Source organism: Drosophila takahashii, chromosome 2R, assembly GCF_030179915.1.
Source record: "Drosophila takahashii strain IR98-3 E-12201 chromosome 2R, DtakHiC1v2, whole genome shotgun sequence".
Classification (NCBI taxonomy): domain Eukaryota; kingdom Metazoa; phylum Arthropoda; class Insecta; order Diptera; family Drosophilidae; genus Drosophila; species Drosophila takahashii.
Window position 1 is genome coordinate 4,558,554 of NC_091679.1, and position 14,293 is coordinate 4,572,846.

The window sequence follows — 14,293 nt, forward strand, 5'->3', positions numbered from 1 at the left end:
TTTCCGTCCGATACTGTAGGGTCATCGGAAGATATCCTTTGTTTATAAACGCTTTGTCCAGATGATCCATCGCAGCCCCATTTACTGATCAGTGTCAGTTTTTCCGGAAGATTTTCCATCTCATTTACAGGAAGACTTTCCAGAATTCGTTTTGCTGTGTGATTCATAAGATCCTGGAAATTGGTTTTCGCAGATACTTCCGTAAATTCCGTATTGGGTGGTCGTGAACTTTCCTTTGCTTTTGAAATATACTTGTATCCGGGTAAAAGGTCGACTCCGTGCCGCAGTAAAGATTTCCGTAATATCTCATACTTTTCTTTTGAAAGTTCTAAGTCCATAAATAAAGCCAATGCCTCTTCCAAGCCATACTTCTTAATAAGTCCATTCGGAGGCGTGGGAATGCTTTCCTTAATCCTTATAAGTCGAGGCGGACTTGCCTCAGCAACCGATTCTATAATCTGCGCTCTCACTTTTTCATTGTCCTTTTTATATTTTAAAGAAAGCGCTTCGGAAACATTTTCCGTGGTTAAATCATCAGTTGCATCTTTCAGTTTTCTTTTCCTTGTGCGTTCCTGACAATCCTCCATACTTTTAGATGGTCTTCCTCTTCCACGACCTGTTGATGTGGTGGGCTCTTCCTCGGCCGGTATATCCAGGATAGTTTCGTCATTGAGCCAGTCCTCGTATTTCATTGCAAACCTCCCTGCGTTGCGGCTGACATTCGTCCATTTCAATTTAATGCTTGCATATGTCAGATTAAGAGTGTGTAATATATTTTCGTTGCTCTGTTTTAGTTCTTCTATAACAGCTTCTTTGAACTCCGAATAGGTAGTTGTTGACCTAAACAGTTCATATAATTTTGAGTTGTTTAAAGCCATTTTTAACTAAAAAATAAGGAGAATACAAAGAACGTGTCTCGTCAACTTTCAGTCATAGACTAATCCAGGGATTAAGCCTACAATGCAATATATAGTGTGAGGTATTACCTGATAGGTACAAACAGGTAAAGAGTTTATCAAACGCCTTAAAAAGTGAAACGCCAACCTTAGGTAGAATTACGCAATTTAAGTATTTTGCAGGTGTTCAAATTAAATTCCAGCCTACCTGTAGGAGACTGCAAGCTTATATTTTTCTGTCAATGAATGCCTACCTGTATGCACCTGCTAAATCAGAGGACAGTTATATGTTGTTTTGATTCTACATACTACTATATGTACCTGTACATGTATACCTGCATAATTTACCTTTGCATACTACCTGAAGGTAACGCCTCGGTTTTTCAATATTTTTGATAACTAATTGCCAGGCAAAACATATAAAAATTGTAAAATAAAATCCCCATTTGACAATCAATAATAACATAAAAAACGTTTCCCATGAATAGAGATGGTCATTTCACAAGGTAGCGCCATATGCAATTTCTTGGACCATGACTTTTTTCCCTTTTTTGGCTCTTAAAACCGCGGACGCAGGCGGACGCAGCTACAACTTTCGTAATATCAAGAAGAAAGTCCAAATAACGTTTTACGGAAGTATAAAAAAATAGTATTAAATAGTTTTTTTTTATTTTCCATCAAAGTTGAAAAATATGGAAAAAATGGACGTTTCGCAAATAACTCATAACTAAGAGATGCGCATGGCAAACTGCAATATGTTTTACTTTTTTTACTCTTAACTAACACACCAATCCGTGGAAAAAAGAAGCAAAGCGATTCGATACCTAGTTGTTAAGAAAAACCCCCCGGAAGTGCGAAAAATTACCTAAAAACGGTGTGTTTTTTTTAAGTGAAAAATTGTTCAACTTTGAAAATTCATATCTTTTACAAAAATTTTTTGATTTGAAAAAGGGTTACATATTTGTAATAGTGGATCAATTACCTGTCGATTGGTATGGGTCACAACTTTCTAGGACAAAGTCGAAAAAGTGATTTATTGCACGTTTTTTGGCCCAAGGCGCCACTGTGCGCCGTATCTGGGGGTGGGCGGAATCTCTGGCATCCCTTCAGTGATTAGGGGCACTGCGTCCACCAGGACCTCGCTTGTCCATAGCTGACGTTCTTTCTCCTCCCACTTTTGAAGCCGTCGTTGCCACTCGTCGTCGTGATGCTGGTCCGCTTGCTGCTCCTCTCGCTGCCTTGCCCGTTCCTCTTGCTGCTTCGCCTGCTCCTCTTGCTGCTTCGCCTGCTCTGCTTGCCGCTTCGCCTGCTCCTCTTGCTGCTCTGCTGCTGCCTTCCTCTTGGCCTCCTCAGCCTCTTCCGCTTCCTTCCGAGCCTTCTCTTCTTGCTTGCGGCGGTATGCCTCCTGTACAGTGATTTCGTGGGCGGCCTGCTTCATCCGCCTCTATTCGCGATCCGCCGTCTGAAGGTCCCCTTCGACCGCTCTACGGTCTTCGTATGGGGCCCTCATCGTCCGCATCCGCTCGACCTTGTCCCTCAGCATTTTTACCCTTGCCTCGGCCATCTCCATCGAGGTGCTGCCTCTTCCCCTTGGCCTCTTCGCCGCACCCTTAAAGGTTCGGGTGTGTCCCGGCGGGATTGCGTCGATCGCCGGATCCCTGGCCCTTTTTAGGCGCCACTCTCGCCTCTCCTTGACCGGGTCTTCGGCCCACTCCACGTCGCTCTCTTTGGGGCCCCGCTTTCTCTTAACTCTGCGTGACTAGCGCCGCCATTTTCCGATTCCTAGACCTTTCCTTTTGGCTTGGTCTCTTCAGTTGACTTGTGGCGGCCGCCACTGGTGTTCTCTAGTTTTACGGTACCCCGTACCGTCTCTTCCCTTTCCTCGGTGACACGTGTTCCGTCGTTGTTATCCGCCTGTTTCCATCGTGATCGTTTCGTAGGTCTGGTGAATGCGTGAATAGAGTCCCTTTCCATTGGTTGTATGCTCCGTTGACTCCGGCTTTTGGCCTGACGCAGAAACGGTTGCCTCTGCCCCATACGGTTTGGAATCTGTCAAGTCTTCATTTGCGAGACCGTTCTGTCTGTCCACCTCCCCTTTCCGTTGACTCCGGCTTGTCCTGACGATTAAACGGCTTTTTGTAATCCCGATCCTTGTTCGTCGTTGACTTAGGTGTGTGCTGGCATGATCAGAGTCCTTGCTCGTGTATGTCGTGCTCCGTTGACTCCGACTTTTGTCTGACGATTAAACGGATGCTACTGTCCAATGCGGACTTGGACTCTGGTGGTTCTGCATTCGCTTGACGATTAAACGATCTTTTCGTCTGTCCACATCCCCTTTCCGTTGACTCCGACTTGTCTGACGATTAAACGGCTTTTTGTAATACCGATCCTTGTTCGTCGTTGACTTAGGTGTGTGCTGGCATGATCAGAGTCCTTGCTCGTGTGTGTCGTGCTCCGTTGACTCCGACTTTTGTCTGATGATTAAACGGATGCTACTGTCCAATGCGGACTTGGACTCTGGTGGTTCTGCATTCGCTTGACGATTAAACGATCTTTTCGTCTGTCCACATTCCCTGTCCGTTGACTCCGGCTTGTCCTGACGATTAAACGGCTTCTTGTAATCCCGATCCTTCTGCTTCTTGAGACCCGCTCGTATCTCTGTCCTCGATCTTTTCTCCTGCATATTCTTGGTGCTTTAGGTCGCTGATATGCACAGTGCGTTCCTTCTTGTTTCTCTGGTGGCGAATTTTGCAGATTACGGGGGATACAAAATCGACCACCTGATATGGACCATCATATCTTGGCGCTAGTTTGGCCGCGAAACCTTCTGCCGCTTTAGATAAATGGTGCTCCTTGGCCCAGACGATGTCGCCGATCCGTGGATTCCACTGTCTCCTTCTGAGGTTGTAGTGTCTGGCTTGATCCTGCGCTGCCTTCTCTAAATTTCGTCGGACTACTTCGAAGATTTCTTTTAGTTTTTCGGCGTTCCCCTCTGGTGTCTCTGTCTGTCTTCCTGTGCCCAGTGTTTCTCTATCATACAACGCGTTTGGCAACCGTGGTTCTCTGCCCTGCGTCAGAAAGGACGGCGAGTATCCTGTGGACTCGGATACGCTTGAGTTCACTGCTAGCATTATTTCTGGCCATTTTTCATCCCAGTTCCTTTGATTTTGTCCGGCAAACTGTGCGATCATGGTTTTTACGGTTCGGTTCGCGCGCTCGGTGGGATTTTCTTGAGGAGTGTATGGTGCCGTGAATTGTTGTTTTATTCCCATGTCGTGAAGAAACTTCTTAAATGCCCGACTGGCAAACTGAACCCCGTTGTCCGTAATCACCACTTTCGGAACTCCGAACCGGGCGATTATTCGTTCTCTGAACGCTTTTTGCAGGGTTTCTGCTGTTGCGGTTCGTAATGGCACCAATTCTGTCCATTTTGAGAAACGATCAATTAGTACCAATAACATTTGGTTTCCGTGCTTCGATCTTGGCAGAGGGCCCAAAAAATCCGCGCACACCGTTGCCCATGGTTCTTCCGGGATTTGAGTCAGCATTTTCCCCGCCGCTTGTCTCTGATTAGGTTTATATTTTAGGCACTCTTCGCATTTCCGAACGTATGCTCTTGCGTCCCTTTGCATTCCTGGCCAGTAGTATCTGGCAGCTAGACGGGCAATCGTCCTCCGGCTTCCTACATGGCCGGCCGCTGGGGAGTCGTGATTTTCTTGTAGGACCGTTTCCCTTAGATCTGTAGGGACGCATAGCTTTCAGGCCACCACATCTTCGTTGCCAGCTCTGTGTGGGATCTGCCTATACAGCGTTTCGCCATCAAACACGTAGTCTGTGAATTTCTGCGGCTGAGCGTTTATTTTCTCACGCATGTCTCTGATCCAGTTGCATTCCGTATTTGGCACCATTTCTTTTGCTCTCCGGAGGGTTTCCGGCATCGGCTGTCTGGACAGTGCGTCGGCTACCACGTTCAATTGGCCCTTTCTGTACGCAATCTCAAAGTCGTATTGTTGCAACTCAAGGGCCCACCTGGCGATTCTTCCGGATGGGCTTTCAATGCTGTTCAGCCATTTCAGTGCCATGTGATCCGTTACCACCTTGAAGTAGGGTTCGAATTGCCCAGACAATGGCCAAGCACTCTTTTTCCGTTGTCGAATAGTTTTTCTCGGCTCCGTTTAACGTTCGACTGGAGTATGAGATAACTTTCTCGCCGTCTTCCGTGTTCTGTGTCAGAATCGCCCCTATGCCGTAGTCGCTGGCGTCCGTTTGCAGGATGAATGTTCTTCCAAAATCTGGACATGCTAGCACTGGGTCAGTTACCAGCCTCGCCTTCACCTCCTCGAATGCCTGTTGATGGTCTTGCGTCCACACCCATTTCACGCCCTTGCGAAGTAGGTCGTTGAGCGGCCTAACGATGCGTGCGAAGTCCGGTACAAATCGTCGGTACCACGATGCCACTGCTAGGTATTGCCTTAGCTCGCGGACGGTTGCAGGTGGTTCTAACTGGGCTATGGCAGCAACCTTCTCTGGGTCTGTGCCAATTCCTTGGCTTGTAACTCGATGTCCCAGGTACAGCAGCTCCTTTTTGAAAAATTGACACTTCTCGGGGTTTATTCTCAGGTTCGCCTCCTTCAGACGCCGAAACACTTCTCTAAGATTGTCCTTGTGTTCTTGCTGAGTGCGTCCGATGACGATTATGTCGTCCTGATAGGCAAACGCATGAGGAGACATCTCTCCATCACATCTCCAATCACTTGGTCCAAGGCCCGTTGAAACGTTGCGAATGCCGAGTGTAATCCGAATGGCATCACTCTCCATTGGAAGAGCCCCTTTCCTGGCACCGTGAACGCCGTGAACTTTCTGCTTGCTTCCTCCAGCGGAATCTGCCAGTATCCATCCTTTAAGTCCATGCTGCTGATATAGCGTGCTTCTCGTAGTTGGTCCAGGATGTAGTTGATACGTGGCATTGGGTACGCGTCCTTCACCGATTTTGCGTTTATCTGTCGGAAGTCGACGCACAATCTCCACTTGCCGGTTTTTTTCTTCACCATCACTATGGGAGAGCTATACGGGCTTTTCGAGTGTTCTATGAAACCTATTTCCAGAAGTTCGTCCACCTTTGCATTGATCTCCCCTTGAACTTTGGGGTTCTTAGGGTAGTATCTTTGTTTTATGGGTTTGTCGTCCTTCATGGTGATCTGGTGCTCGGCCACGTTCGAAGTTCCGCTCATGGCTCGGAATTCTGCCAGCTCTGCTTCTAGGAATTGCTCGATGTTTCCTTCCTCGCGGTTTTCTTGAACAACAGCCACCGACAATTTTTCCTCCAGCCATCCGTTGTGTCTGTTCCTGGCCGGTATGCGGATTTCGTGACCTGCGCTCTTTATCTCAGCGCCAACTTGTGTGAGAAAGTTCCATCCCAGCACCAATGCGTCTACTACCCCTGGTAATATCAGCAGGCTCATGGTCAGTCGTTTGTTGCCGAATTCGATTTCTACCTCGAGCTGCGCGCCTACTTCGCTGTACCTTTCGTCTGCCAACCTAACTTGCCGTCTCGTCCGTGTAATCTTTCCCAGAGCAGCCAGATTGTCCGCCAGCTCTTCGCTAATAAAGCTCGCTGTTGCCCCGGTGTCAATTGTGGCTTTGTACGAATTCCCACCAATCGTCACCGCTGCGGACAACTGCTGCTCCTCTTCGATTAGCCTGCCAGTTAGATTGGAGAGGTATCCATTTCCCGCTCTCTGGCAGCATTCCATGCATCTCACTCCGACTTTTCCGCATATCCAGCAGAACAATATCCGCTGGTTCCGGCAACCTCGTGCCCAATGGCCGTGTCCTCCACATTTGCGACAGGCCTCTTGTGGATCATTGATGTGGGTTTCGGCTCTGCCTGTGCCTTGTGACCTCTGAGTTGTGATCGGTGGTCTCCATAGGGTGCTGATCGGATGTCCTTGGTGGAGTAAGTTCGGCGGGATCCGCTGGTTGGTGGCTGGAATGTCTTGTCTAGCGTTGTCGTCGCACCTTCTGCACGTGACCTGTTCCGGGAATGCTGTCTTTGTCCTGCTGAATTTGTTCTCACGGGAGAACGCTTCCCGCTCTTTTTCCAGCTCTTCGTACTCGTCGGCCAGGATCATGAGGGCTTCCAGGTTGTCAACTTTGTATGCTCGGAGGGAAATTCTTAGGTCTGGTGTGCTGTTTTCCCTTATGATCTCGAGTATTTTCTCCGGACTATACCCGAGCGGTCTTACCATGGTTTGCATTTCCACCATGTAATCTTTGAACGGCTCCCTGAATCCCTGCTTCCGAGCCTTCACCTGGTCCTCTAGTTTGGCAAAATACCCTCTGGGTAGGAAGAATGTTTGGAAACTCTATCCATGTTTTCCAATGCCGGTTGTTTGAGATGAACCATTTTAATGCTCTTCCTTGAAATAGCTCAGGCATCGCTCGAGGTATTAAATTCAAATCCAACCCGTAGGTATTCGCGGACCATTCCACCTGCTCCAGGAATTCGAGTGTTTTCTCTGTGCCATCGAATCTGAAAGACCATTCTCTGACCTGCTTCGCGACTTTGGCATAATCTGGGTTGCTGGGTGTAGAGGTCGGTGTCGGTTCTGTCTTTTGTGTTGCCTTTTGCCTTTCCTGGCTTGGCTCTCTCTTTTGCGCCTCCTTCTGCATGTTTTCGACGCTCAAACTTTCCAATAGATCTTCACCCTCGGCGTTTGTTATCTTTATACTGGTGCCTGGCCTGTCGCCGTATTTTGCTTCAAGCTCGGCCCAGATATCGACTAGCTTGGGGTCGTTCTCAGTCTGTGAATAATATTCGGACAATGCCTTTCTGATGTCTTCCGATCTGCCTTCCAGACTAATCTTAACCTCTGTGAGACATGGGCAAAGTCCTCTTTCTTCAGACGGTAAATCCAACTCTTCCCCATTCTGATTTTTTTTTGTTTTTACTGCCGGGACAATCACGTTTTGGGCGCCAGATGTAACGAACTGATTTTCGTGATTTGCTCGCTACGAAGATCGTGCGGCTAGCTCAGTAGATTTGTGTGTTCGTCCCACCAAATTTATATAAACGTGACCGCCCGGTTAACAGTAAATCATTTCAGAACTCGGTTCAAAGAGGCGTTTATTTACGGCTCTGGTTTACAATAATTGTTGTGACTCGTGCTGACGATGCTCCTGCGACTCCGCTCGGTGGTTCCTCGCTGCAGGTGCTCCGGGATGCTCCGTGATGATCCGGGTACTCTCGCTGCCACTCGTCGACGAGGGTGTGGAGTTGGGTCCTTGGGCTTAGGGAAGCGTCACCGTTCTCAGACTAGGGTGAACAGGCACCACGCTCGCAAGACCTTCGTCCTGCCAGCCGCAGTCTCCTGTCCCTTGCTCTGTCCCGGCCGGTCCCGCTAGACGCCTACTCAGTTTCCTTTGACGCTCCGGTACTACGGCCGGTGTACGCCAGCAGTCCCTGTAGCAAACGCCCAGAGAAAGACGAACGTTCCACCCTAACCTTCCCTCCTGGCTGTTGCGATCGTACCTGATGCCTGGTTCTCGGCACGGTCCCTGGATGCTGGTCCTCGTCGATGTCCTGGGCGACTTGCTGCTGCGTTGTCCTGCGTTGCTCCCTTGAAGTCCGCTGCTCGTGCCCACACTCTGCTGGTGGGGATGCCCGTGCCAAGTCTGCCCACGTTCTGCTCAACTGATCGGTATTACGGCCGACGCAGCGGGACTAATCGGTATTACAGCCACTTCTTGACGTAGCGATCTTGCTCCTTGCTGGTTTTTCACGGCTGTTTCTCCTTGACTTTGACTTTACTAGACGTTGTTCACTCGCGATTTGATGCTCGATGACTGGCGCCGACTCCAGCGCAGGGCCCGCTTATATAGGCCTCCGGGTCCCGTTAATCCTCGGCCTCTCCTTTTCATCTCTCCAATTCAGGGTCCAAAGTGCGCGGTTTTACCGTTCGACCTTTCGCCCTCTGCGCACGGCACCACTCTAGGGTCCAAAGCGCGGCGCTGTACCGTTAATTCCTTGCTCACGGCACGCCTGCGCTCTCTCGTCTCTCCCTCAGGCTAGTGCCGTCTCGCTCTGACGCCTCTCTTTGCTCTCTCTCTCTCTCTGGGTTGATACTCTCCCAACTCTCTCTCCAACTCTCTACTTCAGGGTCCAAAGTGCACGGTTTACCGTTTGACCTTTCGCCCTCTGCACACGGCACTACACTAAAGTCCAAAGTGCGGCCGGTCTCCATGTAGTTCTCCATGTATTTCTTGTGTTTATTTGTGCGGAGTTATTTAACTCCTCACAAAACATACCCTACAAGGAACGATTTCCCATACTATTACCACCCAAATCGAAACTTACCACCCTGATTATCGACTTCATCCACAACACTCTTCTTCATGCTCAAAACCAGCTGATGCTAAGAGCGATTCGGCAAGAATTCTTTGTCCCCAAACTAGCCAATCTCGTTAAGGCATCTATTCGGAAATGTATAACATGTACGCGTTTTAAACAAGTCACAAAAAATCAAATTATGGCCGCACTCCCCCCCGAAAGAACACAATTTTCTCCCGCGTTCACTATAACCGGAGTTGACTTCGCAGGTCCATTTAATTTAAAAGCCTCCAATATACAAACCAAGGTGGTTCTCAAAGGCTACGTTTCCGTGTTCGTATGTTTCTCCACTAAAGCGGTCCACTTGGAAGCCGTCTCAGAACTTAGTTCAAAGGCATTCTTGCAAGCATTCGAACGTTTTGTCAGCCGTAGAGGCATCCCAAAAAAGGTTGTGTCAGACAATGGCCGAAATTTCCTTGGCGCCAGTAGAGAACTGACAAAAAACTTTGCAGAGTTTATGAAATCTGCAATGGATCATGTTTCCAGCCTTTACAGCAGTCGTGAACTAGAGTGGCAATTCATACCCCCCCACGCTCCCCATATGGGTGGACTCTGGGAAGCTGCCGTTAAGAGCTTCAAAAAGCATTTCACTCGAACCGCAGGTACCAGAATATTCACATTCGAGGAGTTTGCCACATTACTTGCGAAAATAGAGGCCGTTCTTAATTCTCGTCCGCTATGCGTACCCAGATCCAATGTTAACGACTTACTGCCACTAACTCCGGGCCATTTCCTTCGAGGAGCACCTTTAACGGCGCTTCCTGAAAATCCCAACGAATCTCTCTCCATACTAAACCGTTGGCAGAAGCTAAAACTTCTTCATCAAGAATTCAGCACCCGATGGCGACATGAATACCTTCATGAACTCCACCGAAGGTATAAATGGAAGCAACCAAAAGCCAACCTTTCAGTTAATGACATCGTCATTATCAAGGACGACGCCTGCCCACCCACGCATTGGCGTCTTGGGAGAGTCATACACTTACATCCAAGCAAAGACCAAAATACGCGCACAGTGGACCTCCAAACCCAAACTGGACCGCTCACGCGACCCATTGTAAAACTCGTGCCTCTCCCAATCAAAGACAACCCGTCCTCGGTTACACAATAACCGAAATCCCACTCCATTCTCTCTATTTCTCTGTTCAAGTTGTCTCATTTATACACCCATACTAATTCCGTAATTAATTCCGTAGATGTACAAGTGCCGCATGTGCCACAAAGGTCATCCTTTGCGCGTATGCGCTAAATTCATCAAGCTGAGCATCCTGGAACGCCGTCGCGCCGCACGAAGAATGGGCTACTGCTCAAATTGCCTGGCTACCACACATCGCGTGCATCAATGCGATTCCAAAGAGGTGTGTCACAAGTGTGGCGACCTGCATCACACTTTGCTGCACCACGGCTACACCACCACGGAAGCTCCAGAAGCATCAAAGAAGGAAGGACGTCAACCGCGCAGCCCACGAAAGGACAGCTCTCCACCAAGCATCAACCGACCCGTCCGAGCGAGTCGTTCCAAAACAAGGAACACTTCCGAACGCCGCCCTCCGAGACGCAGTATCTCACCATCTCAGACGCTTCGCCAGCTGCAGGAAGCCATCAAAAGCCTAACCAAGCTCAAAACCGCCATCCGACAGGGGGGGCGGCATGTTAGCGCACGCTAACCCTTGCAATAAATCATGGTACACACTTCAATGTAAATAGCCTATAATCATGTAAATTGCCTATAATTCTACAGTGTTTTTTAAACCAAGTGTTTCTATTTCACCATTCCTAAATAAGTAAAGACCAAAACTAGGGACTCGAGCTTTACAAGAGTTTCCGGCCACTTCTGAATAAAACGTTGCTACGAAAAGAACATTGCTCCGCATATTGTTTGAGTTTCTTTTGTACCCCAACTTTTAATCATCATCGGCATCCACCATCATCGTAGGCATCCGCATCTACTCGGCATCCGCACATCATCAGCATCCGCATCAGCATCCCCTCTTCACCCATCACCGCAGGCAGCAGCTTCTCCGAGCTGACCCGGCAATTCATCAACTCCAATCATCCACACAAAGCCACAGCACTGTGGGCAAAAAACCCGTTTTTGGTGCATAAGCTCTAGTTACAAAGATATTGACTTGAAATTTTTTTGGTGTGTTATTTGAAATTAAACAAAATTTCGAATTTTGTTTTTTTTTTAAATTTGTTAATTAAGTATTTGTTGAAAATTATAATTCCTAGATATTTGGTATCACATTGGAGAAAAATTAAACTAAAATCTATTACATGTTTAGGAGCCATTATAAAATTTGAAGAACACTAAAAAATTTTTTTTTTACATTTTTGTAAAAAATTTAAAATTATAACTTACTTGTTTTTTTTTTTAGTTTTTTAGCTTTCAATATCGTCTGGTACCTCTTCCTCTAATTCAATTTCAAATGTGCCACTTATATCCTCCATATCATTTTCTTCATCTGTGTCATCTGCGCACGAGTTTTGGGAAGTACCTTCGTCATTGTGGTTAACACCTGAGGATATGATTGGCGAATCCAAAAGATCGACTACCTCTGCTGGCAGGCGCATCCTTTTGGTTTTAACTAAGCAGAAACTAGATAGTAAGGGATCAGACGTATCCAAAGCTCTGTGAAAAACATCTGACGTATTGTCAGCCCTGCTACATTTTCTGGCATGATATTGTCTGTCTGCCTTGAAATGTTTGTGTCTTGATTCTGATGCACTTTCTGCTAAGAAGCCAACAGGAACAATTGACTTTTCAACTATGATGTATCCGTGTACTAAAATTATATGCACAGTTGGCGACATGGAATACCAAAAGTAATTGGTCCTATACACGGTGAACGTTTCAAAACAGAATATTTTGAATTTCTCTGAATTTATAGGGTAATGCCAATTTATGGCAATCAGAATTACATGTAAGCGCTGAATCAAATTATGATCTATTCCTAATACAGAGGACAATAGTTTTGGGTTGGAGAATGCCCTCCTCGCCGTATTTCCGTCATTTGTATTGCCACTGCCGTTTTGTCTCGGCTTGTCTACATGCAGTCCCATTTCATTCCAAAACGCTGCTTGAAGTTTAGATTTACGTGCCTTCAATTCGATTTTGTCATTTCCCGTGATACGCCACTTTCTAAGCTCAATTCTATAAGATAGTTTGAGCAAAAATTCAAAAAAGCGAATCCATGCATGAAGGGAACTTAATCCATGTTGATCCGTATGTGGTTTCATATCAAAAGTTTTGGAATAAAAAGCACTTACATTAAGAAGCTGGGTGGGCTTTGCCCCACACATTGGACACAACTGGCAGGATCTCGTTCCTGTTAGAATATTTAACACCTTGCCGTCTATAAGTGTTAGGTGCCCATCGAATTTTACAACAATTTCGTTCGATTGATGGGCATAAACGTACAAGTCCAGGTTTTTGATCTGATTGTCCAAGTTTTCTTTTTCTTCTAATATATGAGAAGTGGTTTCTTTAACGTATGCTATTTTAACAGGACGACAAAATCTTACGGACTGAGGCGATTTATTTAACCAAATGACTCTTTGTTTCTGATCTATCATTTTAATGGGAATCATTGATGTAACAAATAGAGAATCTCTAAAGATGGAGACTCTGCGATACTAAATTTTTGTTTGTATAAGCTATGACCAGTAGACCCATCAAAGCCATAGCTATAAATAAGTATACACTGAGTAACATCTGAAAGTAGTTCACAGACATCCCTTTGCATGAGTAATATTCGTGAAGCCGTATGGTTCAATAAGTTTTGCAAGGAAACTTTGGCTTCATTTTCGGTCAATGCTATTCCCGCCGGTCTACACTTTAATTTTTCCTCAGCTATTTTTGAATAAGGGGGGTAAATATCGCACCCATGTTGTTTACTAATTTGTTTTACATTTATGTATTGCTGCTTAGTAAACCCATTTTCCATAAAAAAAGCTAATGCCTTTTCAGGAGTTATTGGACTTGGAACCAACGATGCAGTAGTATCACTTTTTTTCCTAGTTACGTTTTCAGTAGATTTTCTGGCTGAAATATGAGCTGCGTGTAGTAACAAAGGAGTTGAATTTTGTTGTTCCATCGCCAGTTCAGATGCCAACTTTATTTTGAGTCGTTTACCAGCAGCTTCATATGTCAATTTCGGACGACCACCTTTATTCTGTGGAGATTCATTTTTATCTAAAAGCGGTATAGTCATATTACCAGCTAGCCACATGGCGTGTTTTTGTTAAAATCGCTTTATGTTTCGGCAGCATCGTGGCAAATGTTTATTAATGTAATTTATAAAGTTAGCTACTTTATTTGAAACTGTCTGATGTATTGCTTCGCTTTGATGATCGCCATTTAATTTCTCAAATATGTAAGTCTTCAGGGCTTCTCGCGAGCGGTTGTTGCTTTTCCAAACTGCAAGAAGAGCCCCGTGACCAAACACATTTGTGGCTAGATAAACGCAAGTTTACCAAAAAGGAGCAAAAATGAGCAAAAATGATTAGTTGTGGTTAATTCCTCGCTTTTACTTTTTTGCCACTATGTGCTATTAAGAAGTTATACTCCACAAAACACAAACACAATTGCTATCCCAACTCTATAAAGATACACATATTTGGCTAGATAAACGCAAATTTAACAAAAAGGAGCAAAAATGATTAGTTGTATGGCAACAAGGACACTTTTGTGGTTAATTCCTCGTTTTTACTTCTTTGCAACTCTGTGCCATTAAGAAGTTATACTCCACAAAAGACAAACACAATTGCTAGCTCAAATCTACAAAGATACATATATAAAACAGTTCACAGTTGGACACCAAGACACATAAAAGCAATCTTTTAAGCTAATTTACGTTAACAAATACCTTTGCAAGGAATTTCATTTTTAGATTTATGAAAGTCTTCTTTGACACCACACAATAGACAAACAAAGTTGGTTAATTTTTTCCTGATTTTTTCGACACTGAAAGGTCTCTCTATCAGTCAACTTTGTTGCAGTGGCAAC

At 45.9% G+C, this 14,293-nt stretch overlaps 1 protein-coding gene across 6 annotated transcripts in view; it reads left to right on the forward strand.

Annotated features, from left to right (window-relative positions):
* The window catches only part of LOC138912471 (uncharacterized), a 243,488-nt gene that overhangs the window by 93,027 nt on the left and 136,168 nt on the right, over window positions 1–14,293 (forward strand). Inside the window, exon 3 of one of the 6 annotated variants that reach the window (XM_070213382.1) lies at window positions 10,482–11,095. The exons of 4 other annotated variants lie outside the window; for them this stretch is intronic. In XM_070213382.1, the coding sequence (XP_070069483.1) occupies window positions 10,482–10,548 (67 nt within the window). In that variant the 3' untranslated portion in view covers window positions 10,549–11,095. Of the gene's footprint in view, window positions 1–10,481; window positions 11,335–14,293 lie in introns of those variants that run through there. One more of the 6 variants, XM_070213383.1, reaches the window with a different exon arrangement.